Consider the following 26,850-nt stretch of genomic DNA (forward strand, 5'->3'; position numbering starts at 1 on the left):
ACTTCGGTATCGTGCCAATGTTACAGGTGGAACACATGCGTGTGGCACTTGGTTCCAGTCCCTTAGAGCGCTAAGGGACTCATGTTGAGTGTAAACAGCCAAACAGCTGCTGTCAGTCTGCATTTTGATATCAAACACAGTAGTATATATGTCTAGTATATAGGGATGCACAGGTAGTTTGCCAGTTTGTTCTCAGCCGGTCCTCGCCCTTCTCAGTCTTTTTTGTCAGGGTTGAATGTGTCCCTCTGACAACACACTTGGCCCCAGCCTGGCCCCCCCAGTAAAAGTGGTCTAGAACTGCCACTGGTTGTGTGGTATGTAGGAAGTAAGCAGAGAAACTCAAATAGTGGCTCAATATCCAGAAGGGTAGCTAGCTTAATGTGGTGGCTAACTTGGTGAAGTGTTGGGGTTAGGGTTAGAGTATGTTGACACAGTAATGCTCAATGGTTGAAACATTTTGAAGAAATGGCTAACTGTTTGATATAGCTTAAGCTAATGAAAAAATGAGTGAAAGGTTAGCTAGAAGCATCGCAACTGGTTGGAGTAGGTACAGCTCACAGACGCATGCGCATGTGCATCGTTTTCTATGGAACGTAACGGTGTTGCGTTGTTTTACCCGGATACAATGATGCTATTTTTTAAGTGGCTGTTGGGTAGCTATATTCCTTCTTTCTTTTTAAATAGCTGGTGAGTGGTGAGCTCATTCTGAACTCTCCGGGAAACCCACTTGATTCCTACCCGTTCCACAGGAAGGAATAGCGGCACAACTTGGTTGGCGTTGTCCTAGTAATTACTCTGCGTGAGAAATACAAAGTGTGGCATGTGAGCGTGTGAACAGGTTGGAATGCGTGTGTCTCACGCCCAATGAGACGCGTGAGACTTGAGAGCCCTGGTTCTACACATCTGTTTACTTGCATGTAAAAGCTGATCATCTTCACTTTCATGTTACAGTATTTATATGATTCCAAGTTGATGTTCTTTAAATGAACAGATCTGTTATATTACAGTACTGATAACAAGAGCTGGAGCTAAATGTGTGCAAGTCTGAAATAACAGAAACACTGACCTACATTATTCCAACGGCACACATAAACCTGCTAACAACCTTTTATCTTTTTGTTGGGTGTAAACAGTCTTTGTTAATTCATCTGACACAGAGCCAGCTCATCCTTTTCACCCTTTTAAATATTACTCAAACACAGACAGGTGCAATCTTGTTCTGTCTACTGTGGTGTAACTGAACAAAGTACACGCTGTCAGCTTTGTCTGACACACTTTTTTTCTTTAGGTTAACATTGCTGATGCTCTGGTGGCTCGAAAAGAGCATGTCTTAAAAAAAAAATAACGATTCTTTCGTACTTGTTGACATTTTAAAATTCTAGATGCTGGAGCTTTTGAATATAGTGCAAACTTTCAGTTATTATCCCAGGCATCAAAGTAATAAAAACATGATTAGGTGTACAGTTGACATTTTCCCTGTAACAGTAAGTGGTCCTTGGATAACCTCTGCTACTCAATCTCAGGAGAAAAGCTCTTTCAAATACAGGAACACATACCAGACTGACACTATTTGAAGGGCCAATGGCTGACCTCTTGGCTTTGGCTTTTCATTAACATCGAGCTATGAGGAGGGGGAAAAAAGATCAGACTTATTCAACTCTTAATGGAGGAATGTCTTGGCTTTGTGAAGTTCGAACACACCCAAACAAACATCTCTGGAAAATCCCTACACCTGTTTCAGGTTTACCTCCTTAAACAAGCTTAACAACAACTTGAGGGGAAGAAACCCTTGGCATGATCCAGAAAAACCAGTTCCTTTCAAAGTGAACCTGATATGGGTAAAGAAGGATGTCCGGGATATAACTGAAAAAACTGGCAGCCTGTTTAAACTGTGAAAACTTGCCAGATAGACGGCTAACATACTGCAGTTAAAAAAGCCGTTGAGGATGTAACAGTGCCAAAACAAACAGTGGCTCACACCTCATCTTGAAATGCGTTTCAGAGAAGCCTGTGTGTACTGTGTTACACTATAAGATTCTGATCTAAGTCGCGCATTATATTTGGGATTTTTATCCATTCTATGCCTTTTTTAGTCACAGTCTGACAATGGCATGGTACTGAATAGACGCGGGGAGGGTTCACTTTATTCCTTGGCCCGGTGGAACAGGATTAGGAGGCTTTTGGGGGTTTTAGCAAGGCTGCAACCTCTATACAAGGTCGGCAGCACCAATTGTGAGCGTGTGTGTGTATAGTGTGTGTGTGGGGATTTGCCCTGAGAATGCATGCCTCAGGGGCCTATCCAGGGCTCTGTCGAGAATGAGTGAAGTCATCTGTCATGAAAAAGGAGGTTGGAGAGGGGAGGGGGGGGGCAGGTGGTGTTTGTGTCCCAAAAAAGGAGATGAAAGGTTTCAGTTATAAAAAGAAAGGAGTACACTGCAGGGTGAAATCTGCATTGATGAGCTTTTAAGGAGTGATATCCTTGTCAGGATAATGCCACAGTTGTACGAGTGTGAAGCAGTAGGGTCTAAAAAGGCTACGAGAGTGCCTGGATATTGATACAGCCTTGCAGTTTAAGTATCTGACATGCCATGAGCAACAGGAGCTTAGCACATGTGTGGCGCTTTTTAGAGATCAAGTCCAGTCTCTGGTTTTGTGCCAGATGTTTCAGAGTTTTTGGATCATGATCCCTGACAAGACACGGCACATGCAGAGGTGACAAATCGCAGCATTGAAAACAAGCTCTTCAGCACTTTGGGACGTCGCCTGGGCTCAATGTTTCCGAGGCCTCTTAAAAGCACTTCTGTACTGACTAAAGTGTCTTTAAGCATATGCACTTTTAACGCAGCTCTGCTTTAAAAGTAACAAGCCTTTCTAACCACTCATTTGAGAATCAAGAGTGTCTATCGGTTGACAAGATGCCCATGGCATTTTGATGTGATTTCAAACACATTTCTCCAATTATAAATTCATCTCAATGTTTTGGACAAATCCATGCAAGAGAGCCTCTTTGAATACACCCAGATGGACACAGTTGCTCACTAACACACAGAAAATTCAGAACAAATATTCTGATCTTGGCTGGGACTCGACTCTGGTCATCTGAAAGTGATTAGCCTCCTCTCTGAAGGATTTCCCCCGCGCAGGCCAGCTCCCAGGATCCAAACCTGACAGGCTTCATTACAATCCCTATTTTGATTTCTCCGCAAATCTGTTCGATTCCATCTGGGCCGATTAAATCCCAGATGAGGCACAATAGCCTTGTGCAGCGGCATTTATTTTGGTTCAACAAATCAAATAAATTCCAGGCGCTGAGATCACTTGAAACAGAGCTCTTATGAATACATAGACTGTAATCCCGATGTGTACGTGCTGGCAGATGTTAGGTTCAGGGACGCTGCTCCAACTTTTTAGTTCAAAACAAAGTTGCTCATTTTATTGTAGCCAACTGTCTAACCTGACTGTAAATCAAAATATATCTCAATATAGTATAGAACGACTGTTACATGACATATGAAATGCAACATTTGCAATGTTTACACAATGAATTACATCTAAAGCTTTAATAATTTCACTCAAACATAAACCTTGCAATCATATGCATGTACCTATTAAGTAAAATGATTGATTATTTTAACCAGCGTGCTCAGCAGCATGTGGTAAAGACAATATTCAACAGAGTCTGTGAATCTTGTGTTTATTACTTTGTGTTCTAAAGTCATTTCCTGGCATCTTGTTTTGCTCTTGACTCACACCAGCCTCATAAGCAGCGTTACCATGGTTTCCTCCATCCACTGTTTTATCTCGGTGATGACAGCCAATGTGCTGCAGATCTTTAAGAAGGCTTATAATCTTGGGCAAGGTGAGCTGCTATCATCAGTGATTGTGGATGCTTCAACTTTTAGGATTAAATTTCCCTCTGCTCTTCTGTTTTTCTGGCCTTACCGTATTTGCATAAGCCTTCAGCTGCCAAAGTGACATACTGCCTCCTCAGTGTTTCGGCAGCTCTGTTGATGGCAAGCTGGTCAACAAATTAGAGCTGTATTCAGAACAAACTGACATTTAAAGTGTCTTTGCACTGGGATTCAAGGGATGTTTTAAGCACCATCAAAAAAATATGAAACTCCTTTTTTACTTGTCACTTAATTTCGCAGTGAGAATAAATAACAAAGATGACTCACACTAAAATTAAGTATCTGTATTCGGGATGACCACAATTATCGATTATCGATTAATTGATTGTTAAGAAATTACTCGAACACACATTTTTGTTATCAATTTTCCGGCACATGGAACAAACATCATGTGGTCGTATATTACACTCATCTATCAGGGAGGTGTTTTAAGTTTAAAGCATGTTTGGATGTGAATCAGCTGTTAAAGGTGTTGCGCACAGCAGAGACACTAAGCTGGCGGCTGCGGCTGTGCGTCAGGTCTCCACGTGCGCTTTTTAAAGAGGATCAATACAAAACTGCTGCCAACAACGACACAAACACAAAGGTTGACAGCTTTAAACAGGATATTTCCCATCTTTGGATACAAAGGCAACAGACAGGTGGGAATTCTGGTGCGCTACGTTTACAGAGCAGCAACATCAGAGCCGTCTGGGCTTTTCTCCACCGGGACTGATTATGACCCGGTTGCGCTCCTGGCTGACACCTGACCGAATACACATGTTTATTTTTCTCAATAAGAACGAGTAGACAGAAAGCTGGACACTGTGAGTCTGAAGTACTTTTCTGTTAGTATTATGAGCCTTCACTTTATAAGATTATGTCCGCAGAGAATATTTTAATGAGCCTGATCGTTGATATTCTGCGTGTCAAACGTGTGCCCGTATTAATCCCGTCAGTATATGCATTTTGTTGCTGTAGAAAATACAATTTAGGGGGAAAACAACGTATTTGGCATTGTTTTTGACGTAAGAATAATAATGTTTTTTTTTTTTATCAATTAATCGACAATTGATCGTTAACATTTCCAAAAATCGATCACGGAAAAATACTTAAAATGTACATCCCTAATCTGTATTACTACATACAGTGCATTATGCATAGCTGTAAAAGACAGTCATAATTAGACTAAAATCAGCATATCTTGTACTTCAGACCTGTGTCCACCAACGACCCTTACTTCAAAGCCCGTCTTATCAGCCCTCATAGTTGACATGATACAAAGTTGTCTCAGGGCACTCCCATGCCCTTTGTTTGTGACCGTTATGTGTGTTTTAAATTGCTTTGTATGTGTCATATTTTCTTTTTGCAACGAAACGGTACAAAGAAAATTAAAAAACATTGGAAAGTTTATGTATCCTGGCATTAGTGGCTGCTACAGACCTGAAAATTGTCTTGTAGGTTTTCCCCTCTGCCATTATGGCACTGATTGGCACTGATTGGCATAGCAGCTTATGCTTGTGACCATGTTTAGTGGCTATGCTCCTCATCTTAGCAGTTGCTGCTTTGACTCAACCCTTTGCTGCATGTCTCCCCCTGCCCTCTACACACCCTGTATTTTTTCAGCTGTCCTCCCTAATGAAGGCAAGAATGCCATAAAAAAATAACTAAATGTTCATAAAAAAAATAATACTATAATGATGGTTGGTGCAACCACAGTAATGCTGCCCTTGGGGTGGTAAGGAAGGTAGACAGACTGCTGAGAAACACAGTAGAGCATGAGAATCAAACATGATGGGAAGTGTCCTGACTAAAATGAACCAGGTTACCATAGCAATGCACCACAGATGTCTCCACCCAGCCTTAAATTCTTAACCAAAAAAGGTATCAACATCAGCCCTAAGAGGTCTTTGGACTTGAACATTAGCTGCAGGCTTCACTGATTTCCATAAGAGGGGAATTTGGGACGAGCTGTAGTCTTGCAAAATCTTAATGCGACTATAATCAGGTTTTAATGTCCACTTCCTTGAAAATTGATCACTTTTCATGTGATAATTGGCGTGATCAGCATACAGTGAGGGACTGTGTAGAGAAATAGAGGGCAAGAGGGAACTAATGGTGACAGGCTTGGTATGATTCATGATTTTAGTCTAATTCTGCCAAAATAATTCAGCTCAAGGAAATTACAGAATGTTTATAATGTGGAGACATTTAGCATCTCTATTTGCATTTCCCCATCACTGTCTGCAGTTCGCCTTTGGCTCACGACTGACTTTTGACTAATGACTTCGCATATTGTTATTACCATGCTGAATTTCCAGTTTATTGTTTTTGGAGGATTTGGCTGAAAGCAGCAGACCAGAAATCGAACGCATTAGTGCAACATCCATTTGCAGTACTTTGGGGTAATCAGAGCCTTCAGGCCTATCACATGTCTTCATCAATCAAAAACAGCTAAAAGGTTTAGTTCTGCTCCCTTCTGACGCCCTGTCAAACAAGTGAGGGTGACGCCTAAACGGTGCAATGAATGCAGCATTAATAAGATTCAGTTTAAAAATAAATGCTAAGTTTTACTTGTATTTGATGTTTACAGCTGTTATTTTCTCCTCATCCTATAATAGTTATTTCTCTAACACTGGTTTTATGCGGATTCTGCTCTGTGTGTCTGACCACTCATGACAGGCTGTACCTATCTGACCCCTCTCTATATATAAAACCATTTCATCCACGAATCAAAGCCTTGTAAAACTTCACATAATCTGTGTTGACAAGTGAACAATAAGTGAGATTTGAAGCAAGTGAGCGTGAGCGCTGGGCACACAGAGTGAACACAGACTAAAATAGACACAAAGAAAGGAAAGTACTGCACAATCAGGTTCAGACAACTCAACATGTTTGTGCAGCACAGACCTTTCTTTTCAGCATTTCCACACTATCTTTTTATCTTTTGACAGAGCAGGTATGAGTCGAAGGTACAGCGATCTTTACCTGACTAAAAACTCTCTCAGTTTTAATTTGAATCACAGGAGGTTTATATAATAAGAATTTGATACTGATTCAAACAAATATTAATTATAACACATGGTTACCAGTGAATCCAAATTGTCCTGCAGTTCCACTAACCGCTTTGTGGGACTATATTATGCAATGTAGTACCGTACTGACGTAAGTCTTCTTTTGAAGTGTTCTTTCTTCAGATTTAATAAACATTTAGGGCCCTATTCAAACACATGGTCTACACTGCATGGCGCAAAGTGAATTAGGGCGTGTCTGACCTTATTTTGCTAGTTAAGCAGCGCATAATCAAATGATAAGTGAGGCAGGAAGAGGTTAGATTAAGTTCCTTGGATATTCGTAGTTACGTTTGGGCGTATCATGACTCAAACCAATCCATGTGTCTGCTCACATTCTCTCTCGCGGCAGTAGCTCAGTCCATAGGGACTTGACTTGGGTTCGCGCGGTTCGAGTCCCATGTATGACAAAGTTTGGCAGTGGACTGGTGGCTGGAGAGGTGCTGGTTCACTGCCTGGGCACTGCCGAGGTGCCCTTGAGCAAGGCACCGAACCCCCAACTGCTTGGGGTGCGCTGGTTGATGGCAGCATCCACACTCTGACATCTCCTCCCTAAGTGCATGTCCACTGCATGTGTGTACATTGTATGTGTATACCAAAAACTGTGCGTGTAGCATGACTGAAAACTAACACGAGTGAAAAAATTTAATTTCCCCCAGGGGATTAATAAAGTACCTTCTTCTTCTTCTTCTTCTTCTTCTTCTTCTCTTCTTACTTCTTCTTCTCTCTTTCTTCTTCTCTTTTCTTCTTCTTCTTCTTCTTCTTCTTCTTCTTCTTCTTCTCTTCTTCTTCTTTCTTCTTCTTCTTCTTCTTCTTCTTCTTCTTCTTCTTCTTCTTCTTCTTCTTCTTCTTCTTCTTCTTCTTCTTCTTCTCTCTTTCTTCTTCTCTTCTTCTTCTTCTTTCTTCTCTTCTCTTCTTCTTTCTTCTTCTTCTTTCTCTCTTCTTCTTCTTCTCTTCTTCTTCTTCTTCTTCTTCTTCGTCTTTCTTCTTTCTTCTTTCTCTTCTTCTTTCTTCTTCTTCTTCTTTCTTTTCTTCTCTTAAGGTTCAGGAGTGCCTGCAGGCACACATATTACTATTGACCGCATATTTAGCCTTTCTACTTAAATACACTGGGTTTAAGAAGGTAAACAATTCTTCTAAGCAGATATGAAGTGACTTTCTGAATTGACAGAGACAGAGTACTATTTTTTCACAGCAGCCACAGCAGTGTTAACTTTATTAATTATTTGAATTTTGGGATACGCTGACAGTATTGGACAGGATTTAATATGAACTAATGTCCTGTGTATTTAACCTACAGAAAGGCGAGTTGTTAATATCTTATTTACTTATATTGCTGCTGGATCACGTGGCTTTATTATGTACTGCGTGCACAATGGATACTGTTTAGTTTTACTCTACTCTACTCCTGCATGTACGTGATCATAAAGTATGATGTTGCCAAATGCCACAGAAAAAAAATGTTTCACCTCAAGAGGACACTGTGTCAACAAACAGTGGTTTGCCAACATTTGAAGTCAGGTGACTGCAAAAGTCCTACCCTGGGAACCATGACAGGGGACACTGAATCTTTGTTTTGATATTTCACACATTAAAAGAAGAATTTGACCTGCCTGCGGCCACAGATGGAAAATCTGGGATCAGTAAAATCATGAGTCAAGTCATATTTATTTATAAAGCACATTTTAAAACAACTCAAGTTGATGGGGGATAACTTTAAAAAGTACGTGATGTTCAGGCTAGACAACCAAGTTCTGAACAGTCAGTACAATTTACTACCATCAAACTGGTGAAACAGGTTTTAAAGTTTCAAAAAGGTTACACTATTAATCCCAGAATAAATATGGAGCTTAATCCTAGATCAAGTGTACTTCAGAGGCCTTGAACACTCTTTATTGTAATGTTATTATAATGTAATGTAATGTATTTTTTACTTCTCATAATGTTGCAATGGAACTGCTACAATGCAAGATAATGTTCAAACTTGACCTCACTAAATTGTCATTATCATCAGCAATGTCTGTAAAAACAATTCTGTCTACATTTTTGGCATCTACTGACCCGCATACCTCAAAAACCAATCTCCATGCAAACTGTACATCTCTTTAAAAGCCTCAGGATCTGCATCTGCTGTCAACATCGTACCATCTGACGCTGAAACATGAGTGAAATGTTTCACCAGGAGGTTTTTCCCCACCATGATTCACTACAGGCTTGATGCATCGCAACGCCATGTACCAGGATGATTGATGTCAACTCCCTCCCCTTAATCACTTGAGAGGTAGTCAGCCTCCTGACAGTCTGGCAGCCATTTTGGATTCTTCTCTAATGACTGGAGAGACAGGTTGCAGATGATGTTAGCTGACGCCGGTCTCACGGATCACTAGCACTCTGTCAGTGATTAAGTGACTCATCTACCTCTAGTAAACAATACCCCCAGTAGAGCATCTTGCATCCATCAAAAGCTGCCTTTGACTCGCTCTGCTTATTCAGACTTGGAAAAGATCCATCATACCTGTACAAAACGACCGGATGCTGTGTGGTCCCTCGGATCGGTCCCATAAACAAACCCGCTCTGTTCAGACTGCAGCCATACATGTGTTAAGGGAGCGCCGTTAACTTTGCTGACTACAGAAAAGATATAGCATTCCCATATGTTTGCGCTTCAGGGAAATGAACTGAAAACACTTGCAAGTTTTTAGTGACCTGATTTTCAGGCTGCAACAACAAACTTGACGGAACTTGAATCCTGGAAAGTTAACTATTGAATATAAGAAAACAAACCTCTCAAACTTTTTCTTCTTAAAAAATATAGTTTAAGTTTCATACCTAAAACCAGATTCCTTGCATTGCTGCTTGATTAAATGCAGTAAGCAGTGACATGTCTTCAAGATCAGCTGACAAATTGTGCTCTAAATATTGTTATTATGCTTTAGAAATATTATACACTAGAGGCTTTTCCAACCACTCTAAGGTCTAACATGTTCCAACGTAGAGCCACACATGAACTGAGCTGCACAGGCTGTTCTGTACAAAGCCAAAGCAAGGCACTTCAGTCTGTATTGATAGCTGCGTGAGTAGGACAAGTGTGGTGATGTAACAGATCTTTCTTAAATGCATGGGCTGCATTGTTGGTCCGGACAACCCTTCAGGCTCCGTTTGATTTCAGCAGATTAATTAGCTTCCTCTCTTACGCAACGCCATCTCAGCTTTCAAGCAGTCTCACTGATCTCAGGCTCACCTTTGACTCCTTGCATGGGTGGCTAGCTGCTGCACTGCACTCCCTTGAGAACAGCTTAGAGAGGAAACAACACCGCTCTTTAAAAGATCCTTAAACATCAGAGTAAGACCTGATAGCAGGAATAGTGTTTGAAAGCAGGCTGCATTGACAAACAGCACAAGTAAAAAAGGTAGCGATGTTAAGCTGCTTTGATTCAATCCTAAATGCAGCATGTAGGGCAGTAAAAGATCAAAGAGATACAACGGTACGACAATCCTGCAGAGCATGTGTTTGATGGGCTTTATCACGGGCTAAAATAACAGCTGAGTGCTGAATTGGATCTCTGTCATAGTAGGTCACTGCCTACTGCGAATGAATGTGTCAAAATTACAACAAGCCTCAAGTCCTTATAGGAGCTCTACTAAAGCAACTTCATCATTGTTATTTTCATCCACTACTTGAAGAAAATTAATAAACTAGCGAAAGGCCTCATCAGAACAGCTAACACCCACTGTACCCATAACCCTGCCTTTACTCAGTCAACAAGTAGAAGGCCTTTTTTTGTAAGAAATCGCAACAGCTGTTCTGTTGTGTGCGCTGACATGACAGCAGGGACATCTTCATGATCAATCCATGCATTATTAAAGGCAGAGAAGCTATTACAGCGACGATCTGATCAGATTAGGGTTGCAAAATTCCGGGAATTTTCAAAGTTGGAAACTTTCCATGGGAATTTATGGGAATAAACCAGGAATTTACTAAATTGAAGGTTGGCTCTTAATAGGGAACTTAAATATAGTTTGGGAAATATATTTTAGCATAATCCTGACTAAAACAACCAGATTTCATGCAGGTACAGTTGAACATTTATGCTATTCCTCAATCACATGCACATAGCACACTGCTTACTGCAGGGCTATTGAGACCACGCCCCCTACATGCACTGTGCATTCCTCCATCACATGCACAGATGACTTCTAGAATCCTTGAGAATTGAGAAGCTTGGGGGAAGATGCATTTCATTTAACATTTTGAATGGGACTTTGTTGGGATTGCTTTTTGTTAATTTTTGATGAGTAATATTTAACTCAACTTCATGTTTTTGTTCTTCAATGAAATAATTGATTGTTCAATAAAATATTTAACACTTGATAAAGTTCTACTTATAAATAAATCTGTTTTAATTGTATTATTTTGGATGGATGTCTGCTTATAAAAAAACAAATATTTATGCTTGGATATGATACCTTTATATTAAATCACCCTCAATTCCCAGTTAATTCCCATAATTCCCACTGAAAGTTTCCAATTTGGAATATTTCCAAAATTCCCCAGCTTAACTTTCCATGGAAATTTACCGGAAACTTTCCGGAAATTTACCAAAATGTTCCACCCCTTTGCAACCCTAGATCAGATACAGTTATCCTCACTACATGGGTCTTATAATAGAAGGGAGTAAAGGCTGGTTGGTCTGAGCTAATGACTGTGTCAGCTGGAGAATGAGGTCACAACACGAGAATGGTTGTGCTCAGAGAAACAATGGTGAAATGTTTTGGAGAAGTAATGTTATTACGACACATATACTGTATGTTTATTTTTCAACATGAGGGGAATTCCAGAGATTTGGCACCACAGCACTTTCATAAAGCTCAGGGACTCATGAGGGATACAGTGAAAGAAGAAAGGTCTGAATTGAGGAAGTGTTTGGTGCCTAATATGGGTGAAACTCCAGCAATCCTACATTTCCCATTTCAAGGCTCCTTCAAATATGGCCTGCGACTGTCGCACCTTTCCCAGGGTGTGAAGGATGCAACCAATCCATCCTTCACAGCCCAACATATCCCAAGATTTTTGCATGCCAATTCAAACAAGATGGCGTCTCCCAAGCAACTGAGTTGAAACCTGCTAAATATTAGTATTTGGATTCCACTTATTGGAATAGCGGACGATTAAATGTGAAAAAGACGGATGCCTTTCAGCTTGAGTTTATCTTTAATTTGATGGTGATGGTTATTAAATATGACTGTTTTTAGCTGGTTAGCCAACTAGTTACCTGCTGCTAGCGCTATGTGATGCAAGGGTAAGGGCAGGAACAGTCTCATTTCAGTTCAGCCTGAGCGGTGTACACAGGCTACAAAGGATGCATCCTTCAAAGGATCCTACCCCCTGACACAGCTGATGTCTCTGGCTGTGCTGCATTGACTTTGACCTTAAAAAACAATCAATTTTTACTTTAAAGTGTCATTGAAATATCTTAAGTGTTCCCTTTAGTGCCTCAGAAGGCATTAAACAATTGTGTAAGTAGCATTGCTGATTGACATTTGTAAAGCTGGCCTGAGTGCCCCCTTTAAAAAACATTACTTCGCTCGGTCAGTAGGTTTACAACAAATTGTATTCACTTAGATTTGAACTGTGTGGTGCATTTATCTACAAAGCCAAATCAAGGTCAGCTAACCCCCTCACAGCACTTATTCACAGCTTCACGCTCCATTTGTCTACTGTATCAAAAAACAAAGACAAAAGAAACAACTGCACAGAATCTAATTCCCACCTGGAAAGATTGTGTGATAACAAAGCCACAACAGGTGAAATTTGGCTCAATTTATCAGCTGGTGCAGCATTTATTTTGAGCTGTAGTATAAGCATCATTAAGAATCAAAGTGCACCCTTCTGTTGAAGGAAAATAGGCATATGTACAAGTTCACAACAGCAGACTTTGATGTACCCGCCCATATTTCAGAGCCCAAGTGTTTGCTGAACCGCAGCCAACTGCCGAGACAATACAGGGCCTTTGAGATATACCATACCATGCTCTCAAGTAGTGACGCTCTTGGGCTACGGAGGACAGCTGATAGCCAAGTGATCCTTCAGTTGACTGAGGGCTGAGGATTTTCGGTTTAAGACGTCAATGTGGGGATGAAGTTGATCAATGTGGGAAAACCAGCGAAGGAGCTGTGGGATTTAGCACTCTGGCCTCATTCACAGGCCCAAAAAGCTCACAAGGTTTGACTATTCAAATCTTGCTTTAATAGCAAAATGGCTTGATTCTGTGTTTTTTTTTCATAAAGTTTTGAAGATGAGCCCCCCAAGGTGTATGAAATGATTGCAGGGAGATCACATGTTTAAATGAAGTTGAACTCGGACTTGGATTCAAAGAGTGAGACATTCCTGTGGCTAGACTGCCGAGGAAAAAAACACCTGAGACGTGTCATTACCTGACATCATCCCTCCTCTCCTCTGTCCTCTTCGGATGACCAACACACTCCTCTTGTTCCTCGACAAGAGCTGTGTGCTGGTCAACCGTGAGGCCAGTGAACCCCAGATAGCTGCACTCTGGTGCTGGATACCAAACAGCCCATCACGAGATAGCACGCTTCTCACTGTCAAGCACACCGCCAGAAATGAGGTTAAATGGCACTATCTACACAACTTGGGAGCCTCTTCTATTTTTATTAAGGGTGATGACAGCCTCTATTCTTTGGAGAGGGGCAGTCCAATTCTTGGAAATGGTTATAAATAAGTGGCAAGGCATCCACTAGGATTTCTATTTATCTATTTTACGTAGTTTCTTATTGTTTCCAAAAATTGGAGACAGCTGTGTTAAGCTCATGATGTGTTTCATGAATGCATCTCAATCTGCAGTCCAAACATACTTCAGATGATTCAGTGCAGTGAAAACCATGGCTAACGACCGGAGGGGACCTGTTTACTCTTAATTTCTTTCATGTAATGACCCTTTAAACACCACACAGAACTTGTTAGAATAAATTTCAGACATTTTGAAACCTACCCCTTAGGGGCATTTCTCTGATACTAATGACTGTGGTAACTATACAATCTTCCTAATCTACCACCATCTTTTTCCACAGAGCTATTTGGGGGTGTGGGAAAAGTAGAGCAGCTGTGTGTAACATCACCTTTTAACCACTTAAACTGGAGAAAAAAAAGCACCTACAGATGCAGAATAGTTTCCAGTGGTGAAGCATTGTAGTAGCTACAGCAAGAGTCTTAGGCTATGATGATGCTGTGTTCAATGTCCTGATATGAATGTCTAAAGAAACGCTCTAAAGCCATTTTTTTCTTCCCAATCAGTTTTGATGTCTAGATGTGGATATTAGCCAATACTGAGTGGGATCAATTAAATTAAAAAAATAGACGGTATTGATAGAAACACACATGTGGCTAACATTTAGTGAGTTTTGGTAGACATAAAATTCCATTGTGTTTTGTCGTCACACAGAACTGCATACTTGCAAGAATTCAAAGTACTGCTGAAACTGACTCTAGTGTCATTAGTTCAGATTAATTGGGCCTTAGACAAAGTAATGGACAAATAAAATTTGACCTCATAAAGGAGTTAGATGGAAAACCAAAGGCTCATAAAGTTTATTATATATCTTCTTGGGACCATGAATGTCTCCGAAAAATGTCATGGGCATCCATCAAACAGTTGTTGAGATATTTAAGTTAAGATTAAACTCGTGGGACTGACTGATCAACTTTTAAACAACCGATGAAATGAAACAGACAACCTAGTTTTGACTGCATGACTCACCTAGCAGCTGGACCCCCCTTGTGAGCCCGTAGACGTCAATAAGAGCCCACATAGGTTCAGAGACGTGCACCCCACTGAAGAACAGCATTGGGACGGAGTCATTGATCCGGTAGAACACCCTGCCTTTCTTGTCGACCCAGAAGGAGATGATGTTTCCCTCATTGGAAAGCTCTTCTGGCAGGGCTTTAGCCCAGAAGCCGCTCTGGGACACCAGGTCGGGGCAGGCGTACTTCGGCAAGGTGTCCGGGTTGATCCTTGACGGGTCTTTGGTAGTGAAACCAAGACGCAAGGCACCACTCCAGCAGCATTGCTTTTTAGTGATCTAGAGAACATACAGTGACAGTACATTAATGACAGTCAACTTAAGATTTACTTTTCTCTTTGATTTTTCAACCGTTAGCTTAAAACGGTATGAGCAAGGCTATGCTAGCTTTTGTGAGGTATAGTGATGGTTTGAGGGAAATGCTACTGTCAGCGCGTTACATGATAGTTTCTACATGCTGTTTCTTCAATAAAAACATGCAAACTTCAGAGCACATTAGCATGCTAATAGTGTGTAATTGACACTAAACAGAAAGTATAGCTGATGCCGAGGAAAAAGTCCTTAAATTTGGTATGAATTTGGTCATAAACATAAAGTATTTCATCCAGATAATGTGATTACATGTACCACTAAAATATAAAGATATTATGACTTTATCCCGAGGCAGACCTGCAATGAAATTAATGGCAATTCATCCCATACTTTGCATTCAGACTAACAATGCCATCCATAGTTGCCAATCTGGAAACGTGTCAAAATATCAGTTTCAGGCAAACAAGTCTATTAACCTTGGTATTTTTATCACCTGCAAACTATTTTTGTCTTATTTCGAACATGTATTTACTCTGCATTGAACTGTGCCAGATAAGAGTACTCCTCACATGGCAATGCTTGGCCTGCTCTCTCACTATCAGGATATAGATGGCCTGATAGGTGAAGTGGAAACTTGTTCTAAGCTGCTGCAGCTTTGGCCCACACAAGAGCAGAGAGAAGAGAGAAAATCAAAGGGGGAGAGCAAAGACGGTGGATAGAGAGGGAGACAGGGAGATGAAAAATAAAAACAAACAGAGAGAGCTGAGTGTTGCATCAGTGCTGTATTGACCCAAACTGGGTCAATTTTTAACCCAGTGTTTTTTTGTGTAGCATGCTGGGATTTTTTGATCGACTTCCTTTTCTTTCCTTTTTATCTTTCTACTGTTTACAGATCACAACTCCAAAACATGCTCTGAATGCTTATACTGGGACACATCTGCCGTATTATTTTTTTTTTACCTTTAGCCGAACCTGCTCGTACACAGCGATAGGCCTGTTGCTGAAGGTGATGGCGTTACAGAAGCTGCCCTGTCTCTTCACGGTCCTCTGAGACATGTCCATGGCGATCTGCGAGCCCTTGGTGCTTGGGTGGAAAAGCAGAGGGAAGGCAGACAAACTCCCGCATGGCTGGATGGGCAGGCAGCGCTTTGGCCTGTGGTGGCATCGGTGGGATGTGACTGGAAATGGGCCGTTCAGAGAATCTATGTGGAAAAGAAAAGGGTTTTCTTATCTTGAACCACAGGTGGGGAATAGAAAACACATTACTGACAATTTACAGCAAAAACCCAGAATTTTAGATAAGATTAGAATATTAGATTAGCTCGCCTATAGCACCGCAGGCTTCACTTTAAATAAAATACCGGCATCATGAGGTGAACTCCAGGTTACGACCTGCTGTCAGCTCCTGTAACATCCCATTAAGTAAAAATGCTTGAAATAATCTAATCCTTGGGTTCTGTTTCCAGTTTCCAAGGTAGCACAGTGAAACCTCACACCTACTGTGAACACAAAAGAAAGATGTGCCAAAAAAATTACATGCACACATATCCTTGAATGAAAGAAATACTAGACAAGGACTGAAATGCTTCTTTTGTTATGTAGTTATGGAAAAAAAATGCAGCAAATTGATCTCATTTCAGAAATGATCGATTCCCGTTTTTTTTTTGTTCTGCTTCCTGGCGGATTTGAAAAACTAATTTTCGGAGACAGTTTGCTTCTCACCAAACAGGATCACATTTTTACATTTATAGGTGTAAAGAAGGAGCAGAAGACGGGAGACAACAAAGAGCTAAAATATAAGATATTCAAAGCGTTTAAAAAGGGCAGCCGAAAGCAAACTTGTGGATCTCTATGGAGTTCCGTGTACTTCATGTTCAGCTGCCCGATACAGTCTATTTAAAACTCCTCTATTAATAGCGAAGCATGGCTGATGCATGTTATTCCCAGTTGTTGCTCATGTTTTCATGAACACATGTCAATTACTCCTCATTATTACTCTGCCTTCACACTACCCAGCTGTGTTAAATAATTGATTCTGATTGGTCAAAACCCAAGAACAGGAGTGATCCATTCTCAATGGCAAAAGCAACGCCAGGGACATCATGACATCACACACATCACATCAAATCAATCTGTGGAGAGGAGTCTGGCACATTCAAACATCTGCCTGTTGACACTGTGGCAAAAACTGTTTGCATTTTAAATTGTTAAATACTGAGGGAAATCAGTTTTCTGCTCAGGCTGGTCTTGAGAGTTGGGAATGATTACAGAGCACATAAATGAGAGTAGTGCAAGGAGCTGCTGTGCCCCAACCATCTCTGATAGGGACAAGTGGAGCAACATACTGTCCTGCAGTCTAGGCAACAGCAGCAGCAGAGCTGGTGAAAGCATCTCTAAGTTGCTGATCGCTACCTAACAAGTTGAACCATCAGTGATGGTTATAGTAGTAACAATAGTGAAAGTAAGGATGCCTATGTCATTTATGTATAGGTGTGTCAGTTCTGAAGCTCTGAGAAGGAGAGCTGAGTGAGGGAATGTCAACACAAATAATCCTGCAGAAGTCCTGTTCACCCAGTCTAGCGTTACCTTCAACAGAAACATTCAGTTTGACGTATTTCATTAACTTGTCCGCGAATAAAAGCGTTAAGTTTAACATTTCAACAAAAATTTCCAGACATTTCTATTCTCGACCCCTTCAGGGTGAGACAAGATGCATCCGTTTCGCATCTGGATCCTGCTCACCCTGCCAGGATTCTAATTTGCATAACCACCTGTTCACTTCACATTATTCCTTGCATATTTGTGCCTACAAGTCAAGAAGAAACTAGCTCCTGTGTCAAAATGAATTCAAAAAGGCAGAAACAAAAGCTGCTAAACAAAATCACAATCCCTAAATGAGATGTAGAGACATTAATCTCGCTAAGCGGGTCAGAGGAAACAGCAAAATAAGAGTAGACCCAAAGGAGAACATCTGACTCACAATATGCAGGAGAGTTTTTAATATTTTTCCCATGTGAACATGCGTGAATCATGACTTCTCCCACTTACAGTGTCTCACAATGGAGCTGGAACATCATTTTTTACACCACATCTGCCTTTTTGGAATTTAGACTGATAAACAATTTGCCAGAAGTCATGATTTCACATTCACTCCCTTTCATGAGGACTAACTGTCCTCTTTTGTGTTTCAAGACGTCTCCCCCCACACCAAGGTCACTGCGGTGGTGTGGAGAAGGAATTTTCTCACACAAATTAAGTTCTTGTCAAATTTAAGGACATGGTCATGCAGAATTATTTGATAAAATGTACCAGTGTAATCAGATCAAGCACTAAAATACTTTAGTCCTCTCTACAATGACATTTAAAGTCTTAAAGTATGAGATGTGCCAAGACTGGAGGCAAGACACATAAATTTGGCTTAATTAACACTTCCTCGTCCTTGAGAACTGCCTGTTTTTTCACACCTAAATCTGGAAGACTGTGTCGGAGCTGCTCGTGTTTGTCTGAGAGAGAAATGTTGCTGAAGATGGTTATTGTTTCTTCATTTTAGCGGCTTTGGAGAGCTGAAGAGGTTTTATAACGTACGAGACAAAACAATTACCACTGACACTGACTCAACATGCAACCTCTGACACCAGGCCACTGTTGTTGTGATTTCAGGGCAGAGGTGTAAGTTTGAAGACTCGATTTCCTCCCCTCTTGGATGCAGACACTCATATTGTGTAGAAGGCAGAGAGAGACTTTCCCTGCGGTTCACAATCAGAGAGGCTCTGCCAAGTGTTCTGGGCTCAGTACAGTGTATTTGTTAGGCTCCTTGCATGCTCTTGTCCCCGCAGAACAATGTTGAATTGTGTTCTTTGTACAACAGTGGACTTAAATGAAGTCATAACAAATCCTTCAACCATATTGCAAACATGATGTCATGTCAGACGTGATGTCTTCAGGAAAACACAACAGGGCTGTATTGTACTCTATCAAAACCAGGACTGAGACTGAATGGAGCGTTTCCTGTAAGCTCAGAAAACAGACGCAACACCTCACGGGCCTCTGTGGATTGATTAGCACCTCTTTAACGTCTAACCAACAATATCAAATCTTTAAATAGCATTTCTCTCTCTGGACGTTACATTCACTCTATTATTATCATTTCTGCAGCCCCGTTACCTTCACATCCAAAACATCTTGGAGTGGGTTAACAAAAAAACAGAACATAGGCAAATTACTTTCTTTTTTTTAACCTATGAGTGAAGTGAATTGGACATACACTACCAGTCAAAAGTCTGGAAACACCTTCTCATTCAAGGGTTTGTATTTATTTGAATTATTTGGAACACTGTAGATTAATACTGAAGACATCAAAACTATTAAAGAATATATGGAATTATTTAATGAACAACAAAGTGTTAAATAAACCAGAATATTTTTATTTTAGATTCTGTGAAGTAGCCCCCTTTTTCCTTCATGAGAGCTTTGCACACTCTTGGTATTCTCTCAGTCTGCTTTATGAAGTGGTCTCCTGGAATGGTCTCTAATTAACATGAGCCTTGTTAAGAGTTCATTTGTAAAATAACTTGCCTTCTTAATGTGTTTGAGACCATCAGTTGTGTTGTTCAGAGGTAGGGTTAGTACACAATGAATAGCCCTATTTGACTACTGTTGTAATCCATATTATGGCCAAACCATATTATTTCATAGTTTTGGTGTCTTCAGTATTAATCTACTATGTCGAAAATAATTAAAATAAATAAAAAACATTGAACGAGAAGGTGTGTCCAAACTTTTCACAGTTGTGTAGATAAAAGAACACATTTGAGTAAGTGCAAATATTGGGCCATTACAGACAGTACTGTCTATGATAGATTATTTGTAGTCTTGCAACTAGATGTAGACATCAGAGTAAACAATGATCACACCCCTAACACAATCAAAAAAAGGTGCAATGACAAATGTGTGATGAGCAACTTGAAGCAACACCAAGGGATCTTTTATTCTATGTTGATTTTGCACAAAACGGGTCTATCTTCTTTCTACATTAATCTTGTCTGAAAATTTATGCATTCTATTTCTTCAGAAAAATCTCACTCTACCTCTTTTTAACCTGATAATGAACCACTCATTGTGAGACTGCCAGTAAAATTGTAATGGTCATGCTACAACTTGTTCCCTTGAAATCTTTCTTTTATCATCATCAAATAGATGCCTTGTATCTCCAAAACCACAACTTTCCAGGAAGTAAAAAAGAACCCCATGCTTTTACATGACCTGAGGATACATGACATAACATAACATGAAATATGCATGAGATACAACCACCTGTTATTTTGAATACTTTCCATCAGTTAAATTTTAGACAGTCTACTGACAGGCATAAAGGGCAATCCATAGCATTGATTAATGCAAATAATTAGGGATGAAATATGGAGATACAAGGTTTCTGCCTGACAGCGCAGCTTTGCTTTTGTAGGTCATATGAAGACGGATATTGTTTGTGTGTCACAACCATTGAAAAAGTCCTCTCTGTATGTTTAAGGAATCTTGGGACTTATTATTACACCACTGATCAGAATGTGACTGCCTCTGCTGTCTTTTACTGGAAGTTACAAACAGTGCAGAGACAAACCGCAGTCCTGGCCAGTGTCACCACGACTCTTACACTCCTATTTGATTCATCCTCACTGAGAATGAAGTGTGACTTCAGTGAAGCCTTGGTGGATATTTGACAAGACAGGCCCTAACAGGCAGCACGCAATAGAGCCAAGGGGCACAGATGTGTTTGATATGTTATGAGTATGTCCCTGCTTTTGAGGGTTCAATAACAGGTCAACAAAAGTGAATCTGTAACACTTGAAATTATACTCACCTGATTATTTTTATTTACCTTTTTATTTGACAGGGAAAAATACATGGAACATTGCTTTATAAAGTGTATAAACTAGATGCCATGCATGGCTAATTTCCAACTCCTGTCCCTATACATTTACAGGCAGAGTCAGCCCGGTACTTTTACTGTTCCCTTAAATTTGGTGACACATTATAAATCATGACAACAACCCAGAATAGAAGACATACATATAACTTCTTGCTTACTCAGATAGTCTCTCTCTGAAGTTAGTTTTTAACTTTAATGACAGTATCCTGCTCTGTGATGGTAGAATTGAAACATAAGGGTGGAGGCCTGGAGGGGCAAGTTGTAAATAGACTTATTTTGCTCTTTTGGGACCTTGAATGTCACACGAGCAACATTTTGGGTTGCACCTGAGAGAAAAGCTCCGGTCTCTGACTATTAATGTACAGTTTTGTGGTCTAGAAAGTAGTTGTTCACAACAATTTCCAAAAGCCTCAAGTGTGTCTTCAAATGTTCTGTTTTATGGCCAATTAACAGTCCATAATTCAGTGCTACAAAAAAGCGTTCTTTAGTTCTTTAAGTTCTTTAAGAAAAAAAATCCTAAGAGATAAATTTAGTATCGAGTTGTTGTGTTTTTTTGCACTTGTTTAAATACAACAGCTTCATAACAATTACATAAATTATTCCATTTGGATGTCAACTTAATATGCATGGTTATCTTAGCAAGTAACATGTTATAAATAGAATTAATATAAATGTATGGAATAGAAAAATACCTTGATATTTATGTCAGAAGCTATATTAGACTGCATTATTAATACATCATAACAGAATGTATATCAAACACCAGCCAGTGTCTTTGATACACCGTCATTTAGGATGAAAAAACATTTTATCATTTATCAGCACTTATGTCCAACTGCTGTTGTTCTTAAAATGCTTTATAAATAAAGTTGAGTTGAGTTGAATTTAGGGGACATAAACATCGCTCAACAGCAGCCACATTGACGAGGCTGCCTGCATTGTCTGCAGACATTTTTGTTGTCTCGTGACTGTTGGCATCTGCTGATATCCATAATTTCAAAATGCCATTAATTGACATAAAATTCATCTCTCTCGCTGAAATGTACCTGGGTGCAGGCATTGTGGATTTTGCTGGTTGGAAAATGTGTAATATAAGGCACAAGAAGTGCCATCGATCACTTAAGTCTCAATGCTGGGATAACATTAAGAAATTCAGATCTTGACAAAAAAAAATCACCTATCTGTTTGAGTTTGTTTAACTCTTGTGCCAACTTCTGTGTCAACGTCTTACTGCGATTCCTTAACTTAAGTATAAAGTCACGTAAGGTCACCAAATGAGGAGGGGTGAGGGCCGAAGGGTTCCTGAAAAATCACTTGGATCATGTTTACGGGGTCTTCACTGAGCTCATGTCAGGGGTCCAAAAGTTCTAGCAGCACCGCAGCCTGAACCAGCATCATAATTCACACTAGTAGCCTCTAACAGTGGTAAAATGACATTGACTGGCTTGTGTCCATTGGCCCAAATGGGAACTGAGATGTTTACCAAATACAAAACACCTAATCTGAATCAAAACTTCTCAGACTTGTTGTCACCAGTGAATTCTAAATATTTGCCAGTTTAATTCAGCCTACCTCAGCAAATGAGGCAAACATTGGGTATAAATCAGTGACTTTTTGTTTTTCTTCAAATATTTACTTTTATCTCATTTAATTGTTAATTGGCTTGATATTGGACTGCAAAGTGTCAAAAACCATCAAAAAGTGGTGACAGCTGCTCAGAAAAACAAACAAAGAGCCAAAGGTGACTACTAGATATTGCTCAATTGTTAATCAACAATGAAAAACTCCATGACTGTTAAATTAAAGCCATACAAACACAAGCAAAACAGATTTAACCAATTACAAATTTTTCTCAATCAACCAATGTACTAATTGTGTAATTCAACTAAAGACGCCTCCCATGCAACAACGTTTATACATATTTTAATGTGGAACTGTTTGAGTTGTTTAGTCAGTAAACTATTCACAAAGATAATACAGAAAATAACAGCTGTTAGAGAGTATGAATCCCTGTCCGGTCTTACTCTGGAAAGTAAAGGAAATACACTAATGTTTCCATTCTGGCTACAAAGCTTCTGCAAGAAACTTGAAGATAAAATGTTCACCACAGATTACCAATTCATGTTAAAATTAATCCATAATAGCACCTAGTGCACCAGTTAATACATGTTTACTTGATTTTTACATAGTGACATAGATGGACGTAAAGTTGCAGTAGTAGTTACCAAGATGGGTTAAAGAGTTCTGTACCAACTTAGTGCACTCTGCTCTTTTAGTTCCAACTTTTCCATGTACAGGCTTCATTTTATTTTAGAATGCTTTTGTAAACATAATGCATCAGATTTTTTTTTCCTCATAATTTTTAATCTTATTTAAATCCAGTCGTGACTTACAGAAGGTGGCAAAACTTGGCTAAAGCAGCTACTTTCACTTTTCATTTTTTCAGGCTGCCATGCAGGACGCCTACTATTTTGATGCACACGGGCTTAAAGCTGCACGCTCACAACTCTATTATATCCTTTAATTCAGCCATCACTAATCATCACTGATAATACAGAATCCAGACCTGGGATGCTCCTTACCGTAGAAGTTGTTTCTGGTGATCTGACCTCCCATGGCTGGATGCAAGGTGCTGTTCACCTCTCCTCTCCACAGGCTGGATCCACGAGATTCACGTTCAGCTGCGCGTCCTCAGCAGCGGCGACATTACACCGACACGTCCACAGAAATCAAAGTCCCGGTCAGACAGGTTGAGTGTGTGTGTGTGTGTGTGTGTGTGTGTCCAAAAGCTTCGTCGACATAGAGCAGCAGTCATGCGGGCTGCAGCGCACAGACACAGAGCTCAGCGGCTCCCTCCTGTCCGCGCACAGATCATTCTGAAATTAGCATAAAAGGTGGTGGTGGAGGTGGAGCTACCCGGACTATTAACGCTGTAGCTACCACAGAGAGGACCTCAAGAGTCTCCATATGCATTAAATTACCATTATATTAGAATAGACACGTCGAGGACCCTCATCTCCCTGCTGTGATTTACATTTAATGCATCTGTAGGAACTGAATTAACTGCTGCACACATTTTTAAAGAATTTTCTGTCTGTATAATGAAAAAGTTTTAACTATGTCATCATATCTTCCCCTCACTTTCCGGTAAAACCTCAGATATTTACCAGACAGTCCTATCAAACAGGTTGTGGTAGTTTTTCATCTCCCCACCTGTTGAGAGGACTAACCTGTTTGCTACCCTCATCCCTCCACCAGCTCCTCTTTCACTTTCAAAATGAAGCCCATTATGATGCAATTAGTTGATGCTTTTGCTTTTACATGACAGGCAGGGGCGTGTCCTGGACTTTTTGACCTGGGTGGCCCAACTGAGGCTCTCCCATTGGCAGGGGTGGCCAGTGCATTCACACATAACGCATTTACCCTTTCTGTCTTCACAACCTACATTTATTAAAGGTGACATATTACGCTCTTTTCATCAAATATATTGGTCTAACAGGTCCCCAAAACATGTCTTTAAAGTTTATTGCTCAAAAAACACTTTGAAATCAGATTTTGGCCTGCCTGAAAAGCCCTCTTCTTCATCCCTGCTCAGAACGGTCTGTTTTCTCTCTGACCACAACCCCCTCAGGAAGTGGATGTGCCCTCGGCTGTCCAGCCTATGATCTAATGTTACATGTTGGCTGATTATACATGGTTGCTCACAGACCTGCGTTACTTCAACCCTCGGAATCTGATCCAGAATCTGATCCTGACGGAGAGGCGACTGCAGCAGGACCTTTCTGAAGGATTGGTCACAGATTTTGTGTTTCTTGTTGTTTTATTTATCAGTATGTCGACGTGTGTCTCGGTACACAACGACGAAAATGTAGATATGTTGCTATGCTAACTAGCGCTAGCAATTTTCCATGAAAAATAAAAATCATCCACTAGATCTTCAAATCTGCAGACGTGGGGAAGTAAAACCGACCTTTGTGTTTATTAAGACAGCCTACAACTAGCATGCCTCCCTCCTAAGCTCCTTGTTAGCACACGTGTGTGCAGGGAATGAAAAACAGGGGAGGGGTTCAGTATTATTTATACAGTCTATGGCTGAACAGGCTCCGAGCTCCGACTCCGTTACAGACCGGATATTGTTGTGATGTAACTAAAAACACAGAAATCTGAAACAGCTTGTTTCAGCAACACATTTATAGAAAGGTGGAGAAATCAGAACAGGGGCAGAATGGATTTTTTTCATTTTCGGGGGGTTTGTAGACATGCCAGGGAAACATATTTCAGGTATAGAACAATTAAAAAGTCGATTTTGCATGATATGTCCACCTTTAAAAGTATTGAACAGTTGTTATATTCCTTTTGACTAAAAAAAAAACATGACAAGTGGCTTAAATCTTCTAAGCTTAATTATTTAAGGACTTACAAAAGTTGTTTTTTTCAAAGTCACATTAGTTTACATACAGTTAGTAGGCCATTATGGTGGTAGCCAGCTGTGTTTCAGCTTATACACACAGATGACATGCAATTCAGGCCTATAGTTATAAATGAGTCATTAATTCATTCAACCAACTATTATTTCAGTTGCCAATTAGCAAGGGTGACAAAGTGTATTTGTTTAGTTTAGCTAAATGGCACACATCCCTAGCCAGGGCACGTTTCAATTACAGCTTCTACAGGAATTTAACTGGAAACTACTATGGAGAAATGCCATCACAATAATAATTTCTGTCCTCCTTTCATTCCTTAAATGAATTATAGAAACGAATGTGTTGTTTCTGACAGGTTGATGTTGTAACCAAATTTTAGCCGGTTGAAAAATGTTAGAAATTAGATCTTAGTTGTCCAAACCTGATTTCACCCTAGATTAACTATTAACGCCACAGCCCCAGTTAGTGCTCACTCACCCTTACTTCTTTAAAGGTCGTCTTTTACTTTCAAAACAGCAGCTACTGTTTGTTGCAGCATTTAAACTCATCTTAAGAAATTCAGATAATCCTATAATCCTGTAAAAAATGGAAATAAGGGAGCAGGAGGGAAAATACTTCAACAGCAGGGTCTTCCATTTATAGTTATTTTGGCAGAAACCTGCTGAAAACCACTTCAAGGCCCCATCTGGAGGAAATGAAGAGAAATAATACAGAGATATAACTCTACTTGCTGTTGCCTCCCACAGCTGAGGGTTTGTGTCCATCCAAAAGCAGCTCTTTTACTCAACTTAGAAGTCTTTTTAAGATATACTGATGCTGATGCACTATGACTTGTTGTTTTGGCGGTGAGGTTACCACGATGACCAGGCGGAGTCACCGCCGGCGTCAGGCTCAATGAGATACTGGAGGTCAGACATTGGGACAGAAAAGAGAAACTATGTTGCAAATTTGCTTGGGTTTTAATTGTATGAATATTCTTTCCTCAATGAAAGGGTTTTTGGTCAGGGAACAACCTTTAGGGCTTCCCCGAAATGTCTGGCGTCTGAATTTTTGCATGGGCATTGTGACCCTGGTGTCTAGCTGGGAACTCTCAGGACCAGCCTCGTCGCCCGAGCGTTTTACATAACTGGTGTCAGCAGCCAGGCCTGTGAGACACTGTATTGGCCCTGTAGCATGAGCTATATTGTCATGCTGTTTACACAAACTGATTGCGGTTAAACTCGACTGTCTGTAAGCAATTTGCTGAATGAGGGTAAAGCCGAACCACTGGGGCTTTTTGTCATGTAACGTTTTTGCATGGTGATTTTCTAGGAAGGGTAGTCAAACTGATTCTATTTGTCACAGAGGATTGAGATGAATAAAAAATGCCATTGCAAAAAAGTGTGAAGAAAATACTTAGGAATTAT

At 40.2% G+C, this 26,850-nt stretch overlaps 1 protein-coding gene across 1 annotated transcript in view; it reads right to left on the bottom strand.

Annotated features, from left to right (window-relative positions):
* The window catches only part of neurl1ab (neuralized E3 ubiquitin protein ligase 1Ab), a 38,543-nt gene extending 14,670 nt beyond the window's left edge, over nt 1–23,873 (bottom strand). The window contains 3 exon segments of the mRNA XM_034681163.1: nt 14,737–15,058; nt 16,052–16,293; nt 23,603–23,873. Coding sequence (XP_034537054.1) covers nt 14,737–15,058; nt 16,052–16,293; nt 23,603–23,636 — 598 coding nt within the window. The 5' untranslated portion in view covers nt 23,637–23,873.
* Nucleotides 23,874–26,850: the final 2,977 nt, after the last annotated feature.

This window comes from Notolabrus celidotus, chromosome 4, assembly GCF_009762535.1.
Source record: "Notolabrus celidotus isolate fNotCel1 chromosome 4, fNotCel1.pri, whole genome shotgun sequence".
Taxonomy (NCBI): domain Eukaryota; kingdom Metazoa; phylum Chordata; class Actinopteri; order Labriformes; family Labridae; genus Notolabrus; species Notolabrus celidotus.